Here is a 19,596-nt window from a genome sequence, read left to right as displayed (position 1 = left end):
ATAGAAAACAGTTATCTTAAATAGTAGTAATATTTCACAATATTACTGAGACCAACACACTGGCAAATCCGCTCATCATAAAACCAAAGCTTAGGTACGATGTAAATGAGATTCATTGTGCGGTGTGTAGTTTAAAGCTTTGTGTGAGCTCAGGCGTGCTATAAACAAACACGCTTCTCTCGCTTTCTATTTATAATCCATTCATAATTTAAAGGAAACTTTTGTTTGTCATGCAGAGACGACCAGCTACTGACAGACACATTTAATTACGGGAGTGAATCCACTAAATTCTTTCCTCCTGAAATTGCTATGATTGACAGCGATAACCATTGTAACGTACTGGACAAAACATCTGACAAGCCTATGTCAAAATAGCTCAGTGAACAAAAACAAGTCTGTATTGGCTGAATACGTTCAGCAGCTTCTATTGTTAAAGAAAAAAAATTAGATTTTTTTTTACAATAAGCTATTCAATGCGTTATTCAAATAATTTATTACATTATTGGTATTAATAATTAAAATGTTTATTTATTTTGTATTTTCAAGTAATCACAGTAGTTCAATAATTAATCCTTCTAGACTGTTGGGGTCTGGGCTTCATCTAAACGGCATGAGGCTTTGTGACTTTTCCTGTACTTTGCCATCATACTTCAGAACAATAAAAGTACTAAAGTTTGCTATAATAGTCATTTAATAATCGGTGAAAATAATTATGGTAAACGAGCTAATGAGTGGTCCTCTCCAGCCATCTACTGGTTGTAATGGTAAATGCCATTTTAAGTGCTTGTTTACCAACAGGTGGCAGAAATCGTCCACTATGCATGGCACATTTTCCATGTCATCTCCATGAATGAAAATGAGAATTGCAGGTCTTTATATTGAATTTTACTTAATGTTGTTGTCAGGCTGAATTGTAAATGGATGTTGTTTGGATTGTAGTCAGAGATATTGGGTTATATAAACAAAATTGACAGTGTTATGTTCCTGCAGTTCGCCATTTTGGGCAATGAAAGAAAAGGTTTTCTTGTTAAGGGATGCATTTTGCGTCCCCTTTATGGGATTTTATACTTGTGCTACAATTGTGCTGACCTGTGCTACAAAACGTTCAACCTCTGTAGCACCAGTGCTATGTGCAAAAAAAAGTTAACGTACAGCCCTGCATCTACTTTAAATCATGAGTAGCTTGTAGCTTAGGCAGGCAAAAATGAACTGATCTCAGATGTGACTCACCAGAAGAGCAGAAGACTCTGAGGACCCAAAGACAGGCTGCGGCTCTCCGGGCATTATTTGCATTCTGCCTTAGCAAACCCAGAACCACCAAAACAGCATCTGCCTTCTGTGCTTTCAGACCAATCTGACGATCTGAGGGAAATAAGAAAAGTATGTTCTTTGACATTCATTAAATGTACATTTGTATCGTCTTGTTTGACAGTGCTTCGCTCACTACAGGGATCTGAGAAGGCAAAATTTTTGAGCTGTTGGCAGCTGTGATGAAACAGATTACTTTGGTTTGGAGATCAAAACCACATTTGCTTGGATGTCTAATAGGGAAATTGGGATATCAAAGGGACATCATCACTTTCAAAATCAAATACAAAATCAGATTAATTCGAACTCTGAATGCAAGAACAGGAGTGATGCAGAAGATCTGCCCTAAACCATTTAAAGGCACAATATATAATTTTCGCCACTAGAAGTCGCTTATTCAAAACAAAGGCATAGCTTGATGACGCATGAAGGAGCATGGATTCATGGGAGTTGTGTTGCTAAATGACATGCAATTACTTTGAAAATGTATTGTGTGATGAAGAAAGTTCTCTCTGATTATGCTATGTTAGCCACTTGACAAAATAGTGTTGTCTCTATGAGGCATGGTAAAAACATACTCGTGGTAAAACAATAAAAACAATAAGAGATTGAGCTATATAACAATGATTAGTCTTCTGTCTATGAATGTATCCAAACAGTTGCTCACCTGTCTAATAAAACACATAATATATTAAAACGTCTTCGTGTTTCCATGGTTTCTGTGAAAGTAAAACCAAGGGTAGCGCTGATATGACGTCATTGACAGGCGACGAAAGGCACGGCTCGTGCCCTGGTAAAAATGGATGATTTTTCTATATTTAAACATTTTTGGAAACATTTGGGGTAATATAAGTACGCAAGTCAACAAAATATATAACACTGTTCTAGTGGTTTTTGGATATTTTAATCAAAAAATCTTACATACTGTGCCTTTAAAGTTAACATGAAATCATAATGATCCTATTTACATTTATAAGCACATTCATGGATTGAATGTGTACAATACCTTAGTAAATAAATAAATACTGTAGGTAGGCAGGCTCCAATATTCAAATTCTGGTAGATACCGAGGAGCTATTAATTAAAGTTATGGCCAATAACATTTCACTAATCTTATGATTCTATAGTAATTTGTCTAAATACATTAAAACACTAAAAATATTTAAAAAAAAATAAATGCTACAAATAAGAAAAGGTAGAATCACTGCGCTCAACCGTTTTTTTGGGTGTGTAGATCAGTGGAAATTTTGGTAACACTTATCAATAAGGTTCATCAGTTAACATTAGTTACTACATTTGTTAACATGAACTAATAATGAACTGCACTTATAAAGCATTTATTTATCTTTGTTAATGTTAATTTCAACATTGACTAATACATTATTAAAATCTTGTTAAGGAGAGACCACTGATCCCATTATAAAGCACTTTGATAGTACAGTAGTAACTAAAAGCGGTATATAAATGCTTAATTTATTAATTCATTTATTCACAGAAGGACTCATACAGGTTTGGAACAACATTATGGTTAGTAAATAATGACAGTATTTTTGGGTGAGCTATCCTATTAAGATGAGAAAAAGAAGAGTAACGAAAACGCTGTAGGATGTTATAGTATTTCCACACCGTACATCAACTATTTATGGATCTGAAAACCGGTTTATATCATTGCACCATTTGAAACAGACAATGATCTCTGCTTTGTAAATGCAAATGTATTATTGAAATCTCTGTGTGGGGTGGAAAATGCGGTCTGTAAAACCTCACTGCCCAGAGAGAAACGTTATAGAAATAACTCAAATCTACCACATGACCCAACATCCCGCAGCCGCACCATGACTACAAGCGCTTCCAAAAACAGCTTGATCACAAAAAAAGTCCCCGCTTGCGAATGAGTTTACGCTCTCAACAGATGGAGTTTGTTTTTAGACATGTTTTGTCTAAATGGAAAAGGAAGACGTGAGGACGAAGGAAAGCATGCCCTGCTGAGGTTCATTAGGACAGACATCAAAGTGCAAGAGTGGAATGCTGACAGACACAAGATCCAGCGAGGGATCAAACTCTCACTCCTTAAGTTACACAACATCGAAACATTGACCATGCTTGTGCTTATACAGTGACCTCTGACCCGCAGGATTGAGGGCTTTTACCTGACCTGACAGTGAACCTACAAATGCTGTCTGCACCTTCTAGACGAGATGTGACTTATGGGCAATCCGCATATGAGAGGCATCTATTTTTGGGGAGGTGCTATTTATAGCAATTCAGAAAGGAATTCAGAAATACTCAGCACTAAAGATGACTAAATTATAAATCGTAATGAGAAATAAGACTGTTTGCCCTAGTGAGAATGTCAAATTAAATTGGAGTTTAACCAAGGTTATTTTGGGTCCACACCAAAGGCTAAAATGTTGGGCAAAATGACAAAAATTCCAGTGGTATAAATTTTAAATGATATTCAAATGCTCTTTTATGCACAAGCTGACATTTAAGTCACTATTTACCAGTGTTGTTATAGTTAACTAAAACTGTTAATAATCATTTTCAGTAATTGAAATAAAGCTAAAATAAGAAAAGAAAAAAAAAGAAAAAATTTCGATGGGAAAACACAGAGATTAGATGTAATATAAATATAAATATTAGGGGTGTAACGGAACACGTATTCGTACCGAACCGTTTAGGTACAGGGCTTTCGGTTTGGTGTACGCGTGTACCGAACAGTTTCCGAATGCAATCTGTTAACAGTTAACAGTAGGCTTGTTTTAAGCACGGAACACACTTCAATCCGAGTTCCCACGCCAACATCGATCATCATTTATCACGAAATTCAAACGATAAATGCCGTTTTGACGCTCTTTAATGTGGCGTGACTGATCACATCACAGTTCAAGCGAAAGCAATCATATGTGAGTGTGATCGATCATCTCTTCCTAAAAAATAAACATGAATGAACATCTGAATGTATGAGGATACATTACAACATACTGTCACGTATCATATGTGGTGTAATCGCTCAATCGGTGTTTCAACGGCGGAAAGACCTCAATATAACCACTTGTAAACTAAACAATGTCATGTAGCATCACATTTACCTCAGGCAGTCATTCAGTGTCCACAGAATTGTATTCACTAGAAAAATCAACTCTTTCACTAAATATATGCACTATATTAGCCTATATATTCATTATATTCTACTGAACCTGATAATGATGTCTTGATTATTTCATGTATGTTTAAATAAACCTATCATGAAAATGACAGCCATGTGTAGGCTAAAATGATTATATTTCAACGAGTTGGAGAAAAACTTTTATAATTAGATTTAGAAGTTATTGCAAATACTACCTTATGTGAAGTTTACATGTCTGCGTACTATGTTATTTGAGTGTTGATTATTATACCTAAAAATAAATAGCACCTGAATTTAGGCTAATAGTTTGGGCTCTGTTGTCAACTTTTACTATTAATGTGAAAGTAAGGGCTCCCTCTATAGTTTACAGCAATATCTTCAATAAACTTTAAGTTATAATTTAATTAATTGAAGGACAGATACTTTTTTTTTCTTCAGTAAACCAAAAAATAAAAAGCCATTTTGTAAAACTGCTGTACCGAACCGTGACTTCAAAACCGAGGTACGTACAGAACCGTCAGTTTTGTGTACCGTTACATCCCTAATAAATATGTATAAATAAGTATTAGAAATTATGCCTTGACAACTAACTGAAATAAGTTGAAGTACTAAAATGAGTAAAACAAACTAAATTAGTTAGAAATAAATAAGAAATAAACAAAAATTAAAATGAGCAAATAAAATGACTAAAACTCAAACATATGAATAAATAATATAATAGTATATACATTATACTATAAAAATTGCACGAGTAGTTTTGCATTGCTCAGGGAAATCTGTTTAGCCGCTTTATATTACAGCTAATGGTGCATACAAATCATTAGCCGCGTTTCCATTACAGATTTGCGCAAAACTTTTGCGATATTTTCTAAATGTCGATAAAAAAAACTATTGTGAAATAACGGCATTTCCATTAACCAATGTTATGCGACTAAAATGTCATTTTTTCCTTTCACGATAAGTCATTCCAAATATCATGGCAACAGATGTTGGTAGGTTTTAGGGCTGCCACTAACTACTATTTTTATATAGATTAATCTATCGACTAATTTATCGATTCATCGATTAATCGATCGACTAGTTTATCACAATAATTTTCAACAATTTTACTTAAAAACATTTAATTTAACTTGCAACGTTGGCCTTCAGTAGTGTACTATAAAAAAGTATAAATGTAAACAAGCCCTTGACAAAATGTAAAACTAAAAGAGTAAAAATGTAAAAAGGTACAAATTTGTAAACCAACATAACAAAAAAAGAGAATATCAGCAGAGGTGTCAAAAGTATTCGCATTCATTACTCAGGTAGAAGTATAGATACTGGGGTTTAAAAAGACTTCTGTAGAAGTTGAAGTATCAACTCAAGCTTTTTACTCAAGTAAAAGTGTAAAAGTAACTGGTTTCAAAACTACTTAAAGTATAAAAGTAAAAGTAATGTAAGGGGAAAAAATGCCATTAAAGGGGTAGTTCACCCAAAAATGAAAATTCTGTCATAATTTACTCAAATTGTTCCAAACCTGTATGAGTTTCTTTGTTCTGAAGATTGAAGAATTTTTGTAACCAAGCAGATTATATGCAACCATTGACTGCCATAGTATTTTCCCCTACTATGGCAGTCAATGGTTGCTCTATCTGCTTGGTTACAAACATTCTTCAAAATATCTTCAGAACAAAAACTCATACAGGTTTGGAACAACTTGAGGGTGAGTAAATGATGACAGAATTTTCATTTTTGGGTGAACTACCCCTTTAAGGACAAAAGATTAGGCCGCGCCACAGTGCATACCCCACCTCCTCAAAAAAACATTTTTCTGAAGGCCATAATGACTATAATATTATATTAAAAAGTTAATGTTGAACATTTTTAGATGCACTTGGCTACGCGTTTCAGCCGCATATATTCCCATTGAAAATGAACGCATTTTAGGACAATGCAAATACATTAAAGAACCATATTGTGTACTACTGAGCATTAACATGTTTCATGGAGCGGAAGATTTGATGACTAGTTGCCTATAAATATTGTAAAGGTGCAAAAAGTCAAAATTCAGAGGCATGTTATCAATAACCATTTTTTGAATGTGTGATCAGTGTGGCCAGATTGGGTCAACAATTTCCAGCCCAAAAACCTCACCAAATGTACATTTATATATATATATTTTTAAAAATGGTTATTGATAACATGCCTGGTTATTGATAACAATTTTGCACCTCTTACAATATAGGCAACTAGTCACTTCAAGAAAAAAACCCAAAACTTTAACTGCCAAAATAATGTGATATTATTTTATTGCCATACCAATCAATGTTGATAAGTAAGTTACCATTTTATCTCCTTAAAGCATAACATTGATGATTAAAAAAAAAAAAAAAAAATCCCAGTACAATGGTTCAAATATGACTATATGTCCAGGTAGAAACTGTCAAAACAGCAATCCCTTCGAAAAACACAAGATTTTCAATGTCAACAGTAAGATGCCAATTTACTTGCAAAAAGTGCCCAATATAGAGATTGGAAAAAGCAATGTAATTAACAGGCATTTCACACGTTAATGCACACACCAATGTCAAAATGCGTAATTCATTTATACTGTACAATAATCCGTCAACAAATAAATAACAATGCGCTTACCCTTGTGTTGCACTTTGCTTTGACAAAACTACAGTATGTCTTTCGTGAAGTACATTGCACATGCACTTAGCACAGTCAAAATGGATTAATCGTTGATTTAAACCTCTTTCAGCAGCTGTCGGGGTTGCTAGTTGCAGTCAGGTGTCCTAAGTGTGTATATGATGATGGACAGGAGTCACGGTTATATTTATAAAGAGTCTTCGAGTCACAGGTGTAATTCACGTTTGAGAGTTGAGTCACTCTCCCACTCTTTACTGTAGATACAACTTACTGTGTATTTATGCCACTGGCATAGCGATCACTGGAATATACAGCTACGAGTTATCGCGCTAAAAACCCGGCTAAAGTCATGAATGAGCACGTCTGCCTGCTGATCGCTGATTGGCTGAAAGTGCGTGCTTGTCGACGAGAACCCGCCCTATCTGGCAGCATGGTGTGTGATTTTTGCAGGTGCAGGCGTGATTGATCGCCTACAACCCAATAGGGTGTCGGAATGGTTTGTGTTTATCCTTCTCATCCAACCACAATCAAATTCACTCTGTCCGGATGGCGCGATTTGTCTGGATAGTTTTTTTTTTTTTTATGACAAGCCGGAATGAAAACATGCAGAAATGGAATAGGAGTAACGAGGCTATTTTTAAAATGTAAGGAGTAGAAAGTACAGATAATTGCTTGATAATGTAAGGAGTAGAAGTAAAAAGTAGGCTGAAAAATAATTACTCCAGTAAAGTATAGATACTCAAAATTTCTACTTAAGTAAGGTAACGAAGTATTTGTACTTCGTTACTTGACACCTCTGAATATCAGCAAATACTTTTTATATAGAATATAGTTGTCACGATACCAAAATTATGGCTTCGATACGATACCAGACTAAAATACCACAATACCGATACTGAATCAATACCATGGCAAAAAACTGTAAAAGTAATTGAATAATATGAACTTACTATTATTCATTGTTTTATCATTGTTTTAGGGTTAAAAAACCCTAAAAACTCACTTGGCCGGCATGTTCCTGCTTCACACAGAATATTAGGTCCGTCCCTTTAAGAGCTACATGGACCAAATTCATTGTAACACCCCGATTTCTCATTCAACTCTGTATAAGTTCACTAAAGACATATCCAACTGCGTTTACCCGAATACTCGCCAGGACGTGCATTTTTACATATTTTTGACCATTCAAACCCAATAATCCGCGAAACTGGTCGTCACGATCAGAGGTGTCAAAAGTATTCGCATTCATTATTCATTATTCATTATTCATATAAGTAGAAGTATAGATACTGGGGTTTAAAAAGACTTCTGTAGAAGTTGAAGTATCAACTCAAGCTTTTTACTCAAGTAAAAGTGTAAAAGTACTGGTTTCAAAACTACTTAAGTATAAAAGTAAAAGTAATGTAAGGGGAAAAAATGCCATTAAAGGGGTAGTTCACCCAAAAATGAAAATTCTGTCATCATTTACTCACCCTCAAACCACCCAACCAGTATGAGTTTCTTTGTTCTGAAGATTGAAGAATGTTTGTAACCAAGCAGATTATATGCAACCATTGACTGCCATAGTATTTTCCCCTACTATGGCAGTCAATGGTTGCTCTATCTGCTTGGTTACAAACATTCTTCAATCTTCAGAACAAAGACACTCATACAGGTTTGGAACAACTTGAGGGTGAGTAAATGATGACAGAATTTTCATTTTTGGGTGAAATATCCCTTTAAGGACAAAAGATTAGGCCGCGCCACAGTGCATACCCCACCGCCTCAAAAAAACATTTTTCTAAAGGCCATAATGACTATAATATTATATTAAAAAGTTAATGTTGAACATTTTTAGATGCACTTGGCTACGCGTTTCAGCCGCATATATTCCCATTAAAAATGAACGCATTTTAGGACAATGCAAATACATTAAAGAACCATATGTGTACTACTGAGCATTAACGTGTTTCATGGAGCGGAAGATTTGATGACTAGTTGCCTATAAATATTGTAAAGGTGCAAAAAGTAAAAATTCAGAGGCATGTCATCAATAACCATTTTTTGAATGTGTGATCAGTGTGGCCAGATTGGGTCGACGATTTCCAGCCCAAAAACCTCACCAAATGTACATTTATATTCAAAAAAATGGTTATTGATAACATGCCTGGTTATTGATAACAATTTTGACTTTTTGCACCTTTACAATAGGCTACTTATAGGCAACTAGTCACTCCAAGAAAAAAACCCAAAACTTATAATAATGTATTATTTTATTGCCATACCAATCAATGTTGATAACTAAGTTACCATTTTATCTCCTTAAAACATAACATTGATGATTAAAAAAATAAAATAAAAATAATAAATCCCAGTAAAACGGATCAAATATGACTATATGTTCGGGTAGAAACTGTCAAAACGGCTATACCTCAGAAAAACACATAGGCCTACATAATTTTCAATGTCAACAGTAAGAAGCCAATTTACGTGCAAAAAGTGCCCAATATAGAGATTGAAAAAAGCAATGTAATAAACAGGCATTTCACACGTTAATGGATACGCCGCTGCCAAAATGCGTAATTCACTGATACTGTACAATAATCTGCCAACAAAAAATTACAACAATGCGCTTACCTTTGTGTTGCACTTTGATTTGACAAAACTACAGTATGTCTTTCGTGAAGTACATGGCACATGCACTTAGCACAGTCAAAACGGATTAATCGTTAATTTTAACATCTTTCACTTTCAGCAGCTGTCGGGGTTGCTAGTTGCAGATGTCCTGAGTGTATATATGATGATGGACAGGAGTCACGGTTATATTTATAAAGAGTCTTCGAGTCACAGGTGTAATTCACGTTTGAGAGCTGAGTCACTCTCCCACTCTTTACTGTAGATACAACTTACTGTGTATTTATGCCACTGGCATAGCGATCACTGGAATATACAGCTACGAGTTATCGCGCTAAAACCCCGACTAAAGTCATGAATGAGCACGTCTGCCTGCTGATCGCTGATTGGCTGAAAGTGCGTGCTCGTCGCGAGAACCCGCCCTATCTGGCCAGATGGTGTGTGATTTGTGCAGGTGCAGGCGTGATTGATCGCCTACAACCCAATAGGGTGTCGGAATGGTTTGTGTTTATCCTTCTCATCCAACCACAATCAAATTCACTCTGTCCGGATGGCGCGATTTATCTGGATAGTTTTTTTTTTTATGACAAGCCGGAATGAAAACATGCCGATATGGAATAGGAGTAACGAGGCTATTTTTAAAATGTAAGGAGTAGAAAGTACAGATAATTGCTTGAAAATGTAAGGAGTAGAAGTAAAAAGTAGGCTGAAAAATAATTACTCCAGTAAAGTATAGATACTCAAAATTTCTACTTAAGTAAGGTAACAAAGTATTTGTACTTCGTAACTTGACACCTCTGGTCACGATACAGATCCACTTTTGCGGCACGACTGAAGCGTGGTGTTGTGACGCTTCCCCTCAGGTGTATGGGCGTTTCTCAAGTTTACCGCTATGGGCGTGCGTTTGAGCCAGCTGGGAATGAAAAACAAAGGACCGGCGAGAGACTTCCCTCCGTCGCCATGTGCTCTACTTCTATTGGATAGTCGCGTTGCATTCAACGGATTCATTTGCATAAAGTGGAGCTTCGGACAGCTTTTTTGATGCGCGGCATATGTTCAAATACAGCGCCGCCTTCCCGGAATGCTTTGTGAGCGCGTTAAAGTCGCTTGACGTCACCCATAGGAATAAAGTGGAGTGCGGCACGACAGAAGTTTTTGCACGGACAAGGTACAAGGCGTAGATTTGGTTTGAACATTGGGGGGGTTGAACTTTGGTAAGCTGCCTGTTATTTTTGTATTATTATTTTTTTTATGTGTATTGTTATTGGATCATTTATTTCTTCATATCTATCTATCTATCTATCTATCTAGGCCTACATGCTTTAACTGGTTACAAATTCAACATACAAATATGAAAGAGGCAACATTTAGAAATTTATTTTAAGATTTTTACATTCCACCTAAATGCATTTAAAAAATGTTTTAAAGGGAAACACATCGGGTCTTGAACAACTGTAAATCATTGATAATTACAGACACTATTAAAAAGTGAACTAGCAAAACAGACGGCTGCTTTGGTAACTTGTTATACTGATAGTTATAGCTAAATACATTGCAATGGATTAGCAAGCTAAAATATATGTAGTGTCAAGTCAAGTCAAGTCAACTATATTTATATAGCGCTTTTAACAATGCAGATTGTTTCAAAGCAGCTTTACAGTGTTAAACAGGAAAATAATGCAGCATAATTTTATTCAGCCGTATAGCCATTCTGGAGAAAATGGTGATGTCATCAGTTCATTTCAATTATCATACTGTGACAGTGTGGGCTTTAGATCAGTAATTTAGTTTGTATGGTTAATTTAGTTTAATAATTCGATTTATTGCGATATTTAGTTGAAAAATGTATTGTCCCCAACTGAGCACGCCAAGCCAGAGGCAACAGTGGCAAGGAAACCAAAACCCCATCAGGAGCATAATGGAGAAAAATAAACCTTGGGAGAAACCAGGCTCAGTCGGGGGGGCAGTTCTCATCTGGCCAATTAACAAACAGAAACTGTGTAGAAAGAACCTTTTTATTTTCTAAATAAAAAGTCCCAAAAACATCACATAATGTAAAGAAGTTGTCACAGAATAAGAATATGTGAATAACTCAATTTTGACAAAAATGTCAGATAGAACCTTATAATTCCAAGGGGACGATTTGGCAAACACTCATCCAAAGCATTGCATTCAATCTGCATTAGTTCATGCATTCCCTGAGATTCAAACCCATGGCCTTGGCGTTGCAACTCTACTGTTTTCTGCACCCTCTGAACATTTACACTAATGCATTCGGCAGAAACATTTATCCAAAGTGACTTGCAATGCATTTAATGCATACATAGTGTGTACTTAGCTATTACACAATATTCTCATACCTCATTCTCAATACATGCTTTTTTTTTTTTGCATCCCTTTCTAACCAGCAGTTAAATATAGTCCGCTGTGCAGCGCTTCTCTTCATTTTTGGTGCTAACGTTACACGTGTGCTCTCCCATTCAAACACCACTCGCGTTGTTTTGGTGAAAGTGCGACTCATTGGTTGGCCGTTACCAATCGGTTCAATGGAGGGGGAGTATTTTTTGTCTGATTTATTATGACAAACTCATATTTAATTAGGAACAAAATTATTGTTACAAAATAAATGAATTCTACCTATTTTTCATTTGATCTACTTTTTCATTTGAAATATTGGGAGGGTTGTAACTGATGGATTTGAATGGAATCCCCCCCCATAAACTACGCCCCTGTGTGCGTATATATTTGACTGTTCTGCTTCCATTGTTTAGTGAACGGTGGAAGCAGAGCTCACACACACCTCACTCCTGCTGTCACACATCGACGCAAATTAAGAAATACTGCTCTTATTAGAGTGCTGTCATTTTTAAAGTACCGGTACTAATACAATTTCATATCGTACCTAACTTACCCAGTCGACTAAAAATTTTGACGCCGACTAACTAACAGCGTCGATGCAGTCGACTGTATCGACCAATCGCGACAAGCCTAGTAGGTTTACATATATCACAGCCATTATTTTTAATGGAAGGAGACACAGGCGTGTTATCCAAGCATTAATGTCAAGGAAATCCCCTTATACTTGGGACCACATATGAATTGTTTCTGGGTGTTTCTCCCTCATATCTGCTTTTCTTTGTCATTTAGAATCCAGTATTAATAAAGAACTCTGTCTCGTCTTCTGTCCAAACATACCGCGTCAACTTTAAAGAATGATTGACTTTTGCGTACGCCAGGTGACCTATAAAAGCGAAAAAACTGATTCCATAGCAGTTTTGCGAAATAGTGCTTTTTCGAATTGCCTGAAAAACCATCTCATGCGAGCGCTAAAGCTTTTTTGCTATATATGGGAGTTTTTGCAAAATTGATGCGTTTCCAGTGGGTGTATTTTCAATTCGCGCAATTTGAAGGGTAATAGAAACACGGCTATTGCCATCAGTGAAGTAACACCATAATAATGTGTCAATCATTCCTGTGTCTCCTCCCTTTCTCTACTAGCCCCGCCTCCCCCATCACTCACCTCGGTGGCCCACCTTGGCCAGCAGGTGCAGTAGCGGCAGCAGGATGGTGTAGTTGGGCGTGAAGCTTCGGGCTGAGCTCACCAGAGCCGTCAGCAGAGCCTCACTGCCTCCTTTCGATATCATATGATGAATCCGTCTGTCTGTGCCTAAAGGAAACAGCCGCCATAATTTCACAAAATGTCAAATTTAGGCTGATAACAACTCGTACACCAACCAGCGGTGCCATATTTGCCACTGGCGCATTATCACAAGATGATGTCTGGGTTTATTTTATACTTTCTTTCAGAACTTATGAAAATTCGTGCTGATTAGAACTTTGTGCTAGAGGCTGGTGAATAAATTTGGCTAATTACTTTGCTGTGAATTCATTTCAGATTACAGGATTAGTATAGTACTGCTCCACCTCTACAAGAGTATTACTCGATAGATTTGTTGGTGAATAATAGACTAGAATAAGGCCAAGATATGGAAATAAATATCATTGAAACACTTGAGTTTATATAATTAGATCCTGGGAGAAATGTGCATTGACGTCATATCTTATTAGGACTGCTTTAAAAGGTTTCATTTTGAAGTGAATCCCTCTGGATTACTGCAGTTTTTCCAACATTTCAAACCATCATTTCTTTTCTGTGTTCTCTCAAGTTCTCGTCATTTAAATCAAGTACATTATTTACATTTGTTCATTTAGCAGACACTTTTATCCAAAGCGACTAACAAAATGAAGAACAAGGGATTTATTACGCAGTTTCTTCACACTGGGACACGATAAATTGAAATGTGCATGAAAAGTATACCAGCAGTAAACCTTTTACTGTATATGGGGGTTTCTTCAACTATGGAAACTTTTGGTCCTGTGATTGTCTTGAAAATTGCTTCTTTGTCTTGCTTTATATATTATAAACACACAACTATAGAATGTTTTCGTACATTTTGCATATTTAACAGGAAATGGCAGACAAAAGTTATATTTACCATGATTTTTCTTCGTGATTTTTTTTTTTTGTCATATCTCATATTTCATATCAAGCATGCTCTTCAGACACTGTTGTCTCCTTTGTAACTTCTTTTAAAATAATAATAATAATAAATAAGTGGGGCAAAATTGTTGGCTGTGATAGAAATGACACCACAGCTGAGGGTTGTAATGTGTACAAATTAATATAAATGGTAACACTTTACAACAAGGTTCATTAGTTAACATTAGTTAACTACATTAGTTAACATGAACTAATAATGAACTGCACTTATAAAGCATTTATTTATCTTTGTTAATGTTCATTTCAACATTTACTAATGCATTATTAAAATCTTGTTAACATTAGTTAATGCACTGTGAACTTACATGAACAAACCATGAACAGCTGTATTTTTATTAACCAACGTTAACAAAGATTAACTAATGCTGAACAGAGGTGTTATTCATGGTTAGTTCATGTTTACTAATGCATTAACTAATGTTAACTAATACAACCTTAATGTAAAGAGATACCATATAAATATTATTTGTGCAAAAAGTTGGCCTGTGTTTATTATTCTTTGTTTAGATGATCAATTTAAAATAATTATATTATTAATATTAATAATAATAATAATAATAATAGGAACAACAATAACTATAATAATACAATATATTTATGATCGATTTTCATATATTGAGGTTGAAAGTCTAGGTTCAAAACAAGAGTTTTGAGAAAACAACAAAAGTAATCTGAAAAGTACCAAAAACATAGCAAAGGCATGCTGAAAAGTTTCCAAAGCAGACTTAAATAAATAAACGTTAAAATATATTACAGTAAAAATCAATCCCCAGACCATAAAAGTGCCCAGAGGTAAAGAAACGCCCCTATATCAGAAAATGACTTTTTTTATGGCTTTATGGGACACACAAAGTGGTTTCACTCCTTATGGTTGATGAAACAAACTTCAGCACACTTGCAATCAGTGCAGAGATGTAACAGAAAGTGAACAAATTTGGCTGTATGAAAAGGGCATCTCACCTGCTGACAACAGTTCGTCCAGGACATTGAGGATGTTTAGCATGCTCTCGATGTCTCCAGCGTTCTGGAAAGAGCAGAAAGAGCGACACGACTTAAACAAGTTGAACCTGGCCTCTGAATTAAGATTACCTATAGCGGCCGTCCACACAAAATGTGGCTTAACAAACAGGAAACAATCTAAGCAACTCCAATAAAACATTCAAAGATGGCATCACTATTTACAACCCATGTGATATATAGTGATGAGTGTGTCCTGGCTGGCACAGTGAAATCTTCCAGCATTGTGTCTGTTTTCAGAATGCAATGGGGGCTCGTACCCCAGCGGGGACCCGGAGCCCTGTGGTTAAAAGCAGCAGCAGTTGACGGCTAGGCGGTCGGGTGCCGCAATCCTCAGAGAAAGGACTCCACAGCTGGGGATTCAAGCTCCGGCTCTCATTATAGGGCAAAAACGACAGAGAACGAGAGAGAGAACACAACATTGTCCTGCCTGCATCTGTGCTGGCCGTGTCATTCTGACAGTGGCCATTGAATCCTATTAGGCATCTCCACAGCCAACTGCACCGCAAAGAGATCTGTCCTGCCAGGGAGCTGTCGCTCGTACCCACATTAGTGAACTGACAAGAGAGATCCGTGTCAGCAGAGCATTCATACTTTAGAAGTCAATGAGGCTAGTTTCTGTGGGTGTGGAGACATATTGTTTAGCCCTATAATAATAGATGCATTCTGGACAGTGTTATTTTAGAATAAGTCATATTACAGTATTTATTTATAGTTAGCATTAGCTTTATTTTGAAAACGATTTTTAGTAGTTTCAGTTAAAAATAACAACATTGGTTCTGGATATATCAGCAGGATATATTGTCAAGGAGTTTTAAAGGAGTCTTGTAAGTGCTTTTCCTTTTATTAATTGTTTTTGTGGTTATCTCCATGTGAAATTCTATATGCTGCCGTCTTGACCAGGTCTCCCTGGAAGAAGAGATTGTGATATCTCAATGGGATCTGGATGGATGGATGGACGGATGGATTACATCCTATCTATCTATCTATCTATCTATCTATCTATCTATCTATCTATCTATCTATCTATCTATCTATCTATCTATCTATCTATCTATCTATCTATCTATCTATCTATCTATCTATCTATCTATCTATCTATCTATCTATCTATCTATCTATCTATCTATCTATCTATCTATCTATCTATCTATCTATCTATCTATCTATCTATCTATCCATCTATCTATCAATCTATCTCTGTCTGTCTATCTATCATATCCCATCAGCACATTCACACTTATTTTCGTCTGCCTAATATGTAAAAATGCAAAACGTTTCTTTTCACATTAAATTCAGTTATGATTTACATAAATAATGTAATATTTTCAATTCAAAATGGTGAAATTTCATTAAAAAATGCCAAGTAGTTTGCCTCACTTGATATTACTGTTGGTCACTGAACGTTTTTAATCGTAAAACAGTTGTCAAATATTAAATGTTTAGCTACTTACATCTTGCGACACACTCTTTCACTGCTATAACTAAAGTGTGGAGTTGGATTCCGCACTAACAGTAAGCCCCGCCTTCTTTGATTTGATTGGCCATCTCACTCATTCAGACAGTGACGAGCACTGTTAGACTGCGGAGGCTGACCAACCTAAAAAAAAATTACTTTTGTCATCCTAGCAACAAACTAAGCGGTGTGTAATGGAGTACAGCAGAGCAGAATATCAAATATTGAGGGGGACATTTTGGCCCTTTCTAATTATTCAGAGGTCCCCCTCAACATCTATGGAGGTTACGGCCCTGATTTATAGTAGTTTTTAGTCTTTTTTAGAGCATAATAGCCTCGTTTCGATTCTTGTTCATTGTACACTACAGTGCCGCCAAGACATTTTGCCAAACAAATCCTGTTGTGTCCCACCGAAGAAAGAAAAATCATAAAACTTCGAAACTGAAGGGTTAATAAATGATTTTTGGCTGAAGAGTTACTTGGTTCATTACTTGAACTTTGTATACATCAATATTTTAATTAAACCAATGTTTTATGCAATATCCATATAACTATGAAATATATAATGAAAAAAATATAAAATGTGACAGAGACATTTAACAGGGACATATTTAGTCCCCGAAATTTTATTCTGGGGCAGTTTTGTCATATTCTGTGACATTTTCGCTCCAAATACCCCCATTAATTTTTGCCCCTAAAGGTGAGTGGTTTTAATGAAGAAACTACATTTCACTGAGGATGATCTTTTACACTAGTAGAACAGAGCGTGTGCTCTTTCTTGGAAATTGATGGCCCTGTCAGCAACATCTGGGATAATTCCACACAACCATGTTAATTACTCAACATTAATGAGTGTGACTAGAATACAGAGCCAGCTGGCACATCATTAGAGCATTATTTGCCCAACAATCTTTTAACAGAATAATCCAGTGATACTTGAAATGATGAATAATTACATCTATTTTGGTCCGGCATCACCTATGCCAAGCTACAATCAAAAAGCGCAAGTGTTTCCCATCTGTCAAAAGGGAGAAGGACATGAGTTAATATTTTTAGGAACCCACTTGAAAGTAGAAATTTCAGATCCCAGTTCTTTATTTTTAATTCTTTAATGAGGAACACCTCTCAGTGCACACCATTAACTTTTAAGAGGATGGCAAGGACGCACCAGGAGAGCTTTGGCTGAACATCCTGTTTAAGCCAGGAGCCGCTCCGGAGGGCAAACAATTCTAAATAGCGCAGAAAATCTATTAAAAGTCATTCTGACACACCTTAAAATGTTTTTTTTTTTACATCTTAGAGACCAAAGGCAGGACATGATGATGTCTCTCTGCAAAGGTGATATGAGAGCTATAAAACAGAAAGGGAAAAGCAGAGGAAGAATATGAAAGAAGAAGAAAAACTCCAACACGGCACCCTGAGCGTCTGTGTCAGTCTCAATTTGAATTAGCGGGAATCCCATTTCAGGCACCAACAGCTTCATGTCAAGGACTGTGAATTTGGAACGTATTGCCACGTTTGATGCCAGTCATGGCTGGAGGAAGGCGACACGCTGGCTGTGGCTAATCGTGAGGGTATTACTAGCTACCCTTGTCAGTTTGCGTTGTAATAAAGGAGTCAATTCTTCAGCGCCACATGGCCAATACCAAGCAGTTGCAAGGATCCTTATTTGAACTGACAGAACACGTCAGAGGCACATTTTTTGTCTGTAAAGGACAACTATTCAAAAGCGCAACATTGTTATTATACATTTTCGTTATTACATCCAAAAATGTAACTAATTATACTGTCATTAATCATATTTACGTTTTTTATACTTTTGTATACTTTATTTTATTATATAAAAAATATATACCTCTGGCACACATTTACTGAAATGAATGAAAGGATGAATATTACAGTCATTTCAAAATATACACTGCCACTCAAAAGTTTTAAACCAAACAGGGATTAAACCAAAATACAAAAAACAGTAATATTGTGAAATATTATTAAAATGTAAAATAACTTTTCTATTTGAATATATTTTAAAATGTAATTTATTTCTGCGATTCAAAGCTGAATTTTCAGCATCATTACTCCAGCCTTTAGAGTCACATGATCCTTCAGAAATCGTTCTAATATGATATGCCGCTCAAGAAACATTTATGATTATTGTCAAAGCTGAAAACAGTTGTTTTTTAGGATTCTTTGATTAATATAGAAACTTCAAATGAACAGCATTTATTTTAAATAGTATATTTTGTAACATTATAAATGTTTTCGCTGTCACCATCAATTTAATGCAACCTTGCTGTATAAATGTATTCATTTCTTTTAACTTCTTTCCCCAAAAAAAAAAAAAAAACTTTTGAACGGTAGTGCAATGTTGCAAAAGCTTTCTATTTCAGATAAATACTGTTCTTTTGAACTTTCTATTCATCAAATAATCCTAAAAAAACAACTGTTTTACACAACTGCTTTCAACATTGATAATAATCATAAATGTGTCTTGAGCATCAAATCATCGTATTAGAATGATTTATGAAGGATCATGTGACACTGAAGACTGGAGTAGTGATGCTCAAAATTCAGCTTTGCATCACAGGAATAAATTACATTTTAAAATATATTCAAATAGAAAAGTTATTTTACATAATATTTCACAATATTACAGCTTTTTTTTTTGTATAACATAAATGCAGCCTTTGTGAGCAGAAGAGACTTCTTTCAAAAACAATCCAAATACTACAGTTTCCAAACCTTTGACTGTATATATATAGTTTAGACTAAAATGGAATGGATCAGAACAATGTGTTTGTAGGAAGCTATCAAACTAAAAGAAAAACTAGTGAGATTTTATAGGATTATAAGATCAAGATCATTTGTTTTAACAAACAC

The 19,596-nt window shown here is 35.6% G+C and overlaps 1 protein-coding gene across 2 annotated transcripts in view; it reads right to left on the bottom strand.

Moving 5' to 3' along the window:
* agbl1 (AGBL carboxypeptidase 1) overlaps positions 1-19,596 on the bottom strand; it is a 228,607-nt gene that overhangs the window by 183,498 nt on the left and 25,513 nt on the right. For both annotated transcript variants that reach the window (XM_079809969.1, XM_079809970.1), the window contains exons 3-5: positions 15,204-15,267; positions 13,203-13,349; positions 1,231-1,362 (exon numbers count right to left, since the gene is read on the bottom strand). In XM_079809969.1, coding sequence (XP_079666095.1) covers positions 1,231-1,362; positions 13,203-13,349; positions 15,204-15,267 — 343 coding nt within the window. The remainder of the gene's footprint in view (positions 1-1,230; positions 1,363-13,202; positions 13,350-15,203; positions 15,268-19,596) is intronic.

The sequence above is a fragment of the Gobio gobio genome (assembly GCF_949357685.1).
Source record: "Gobio gobio genome assembly, chromosome: 25".
Lineage (NCBI taxonomy): Eukaryota > Metazoa > Chordata > Actinopteri > Cypriniformes > Gobionidae > Gobio > Gobio gobio.
This window is presented reverse-complemented; position numbering and strand designations above follow the sequence as displayed.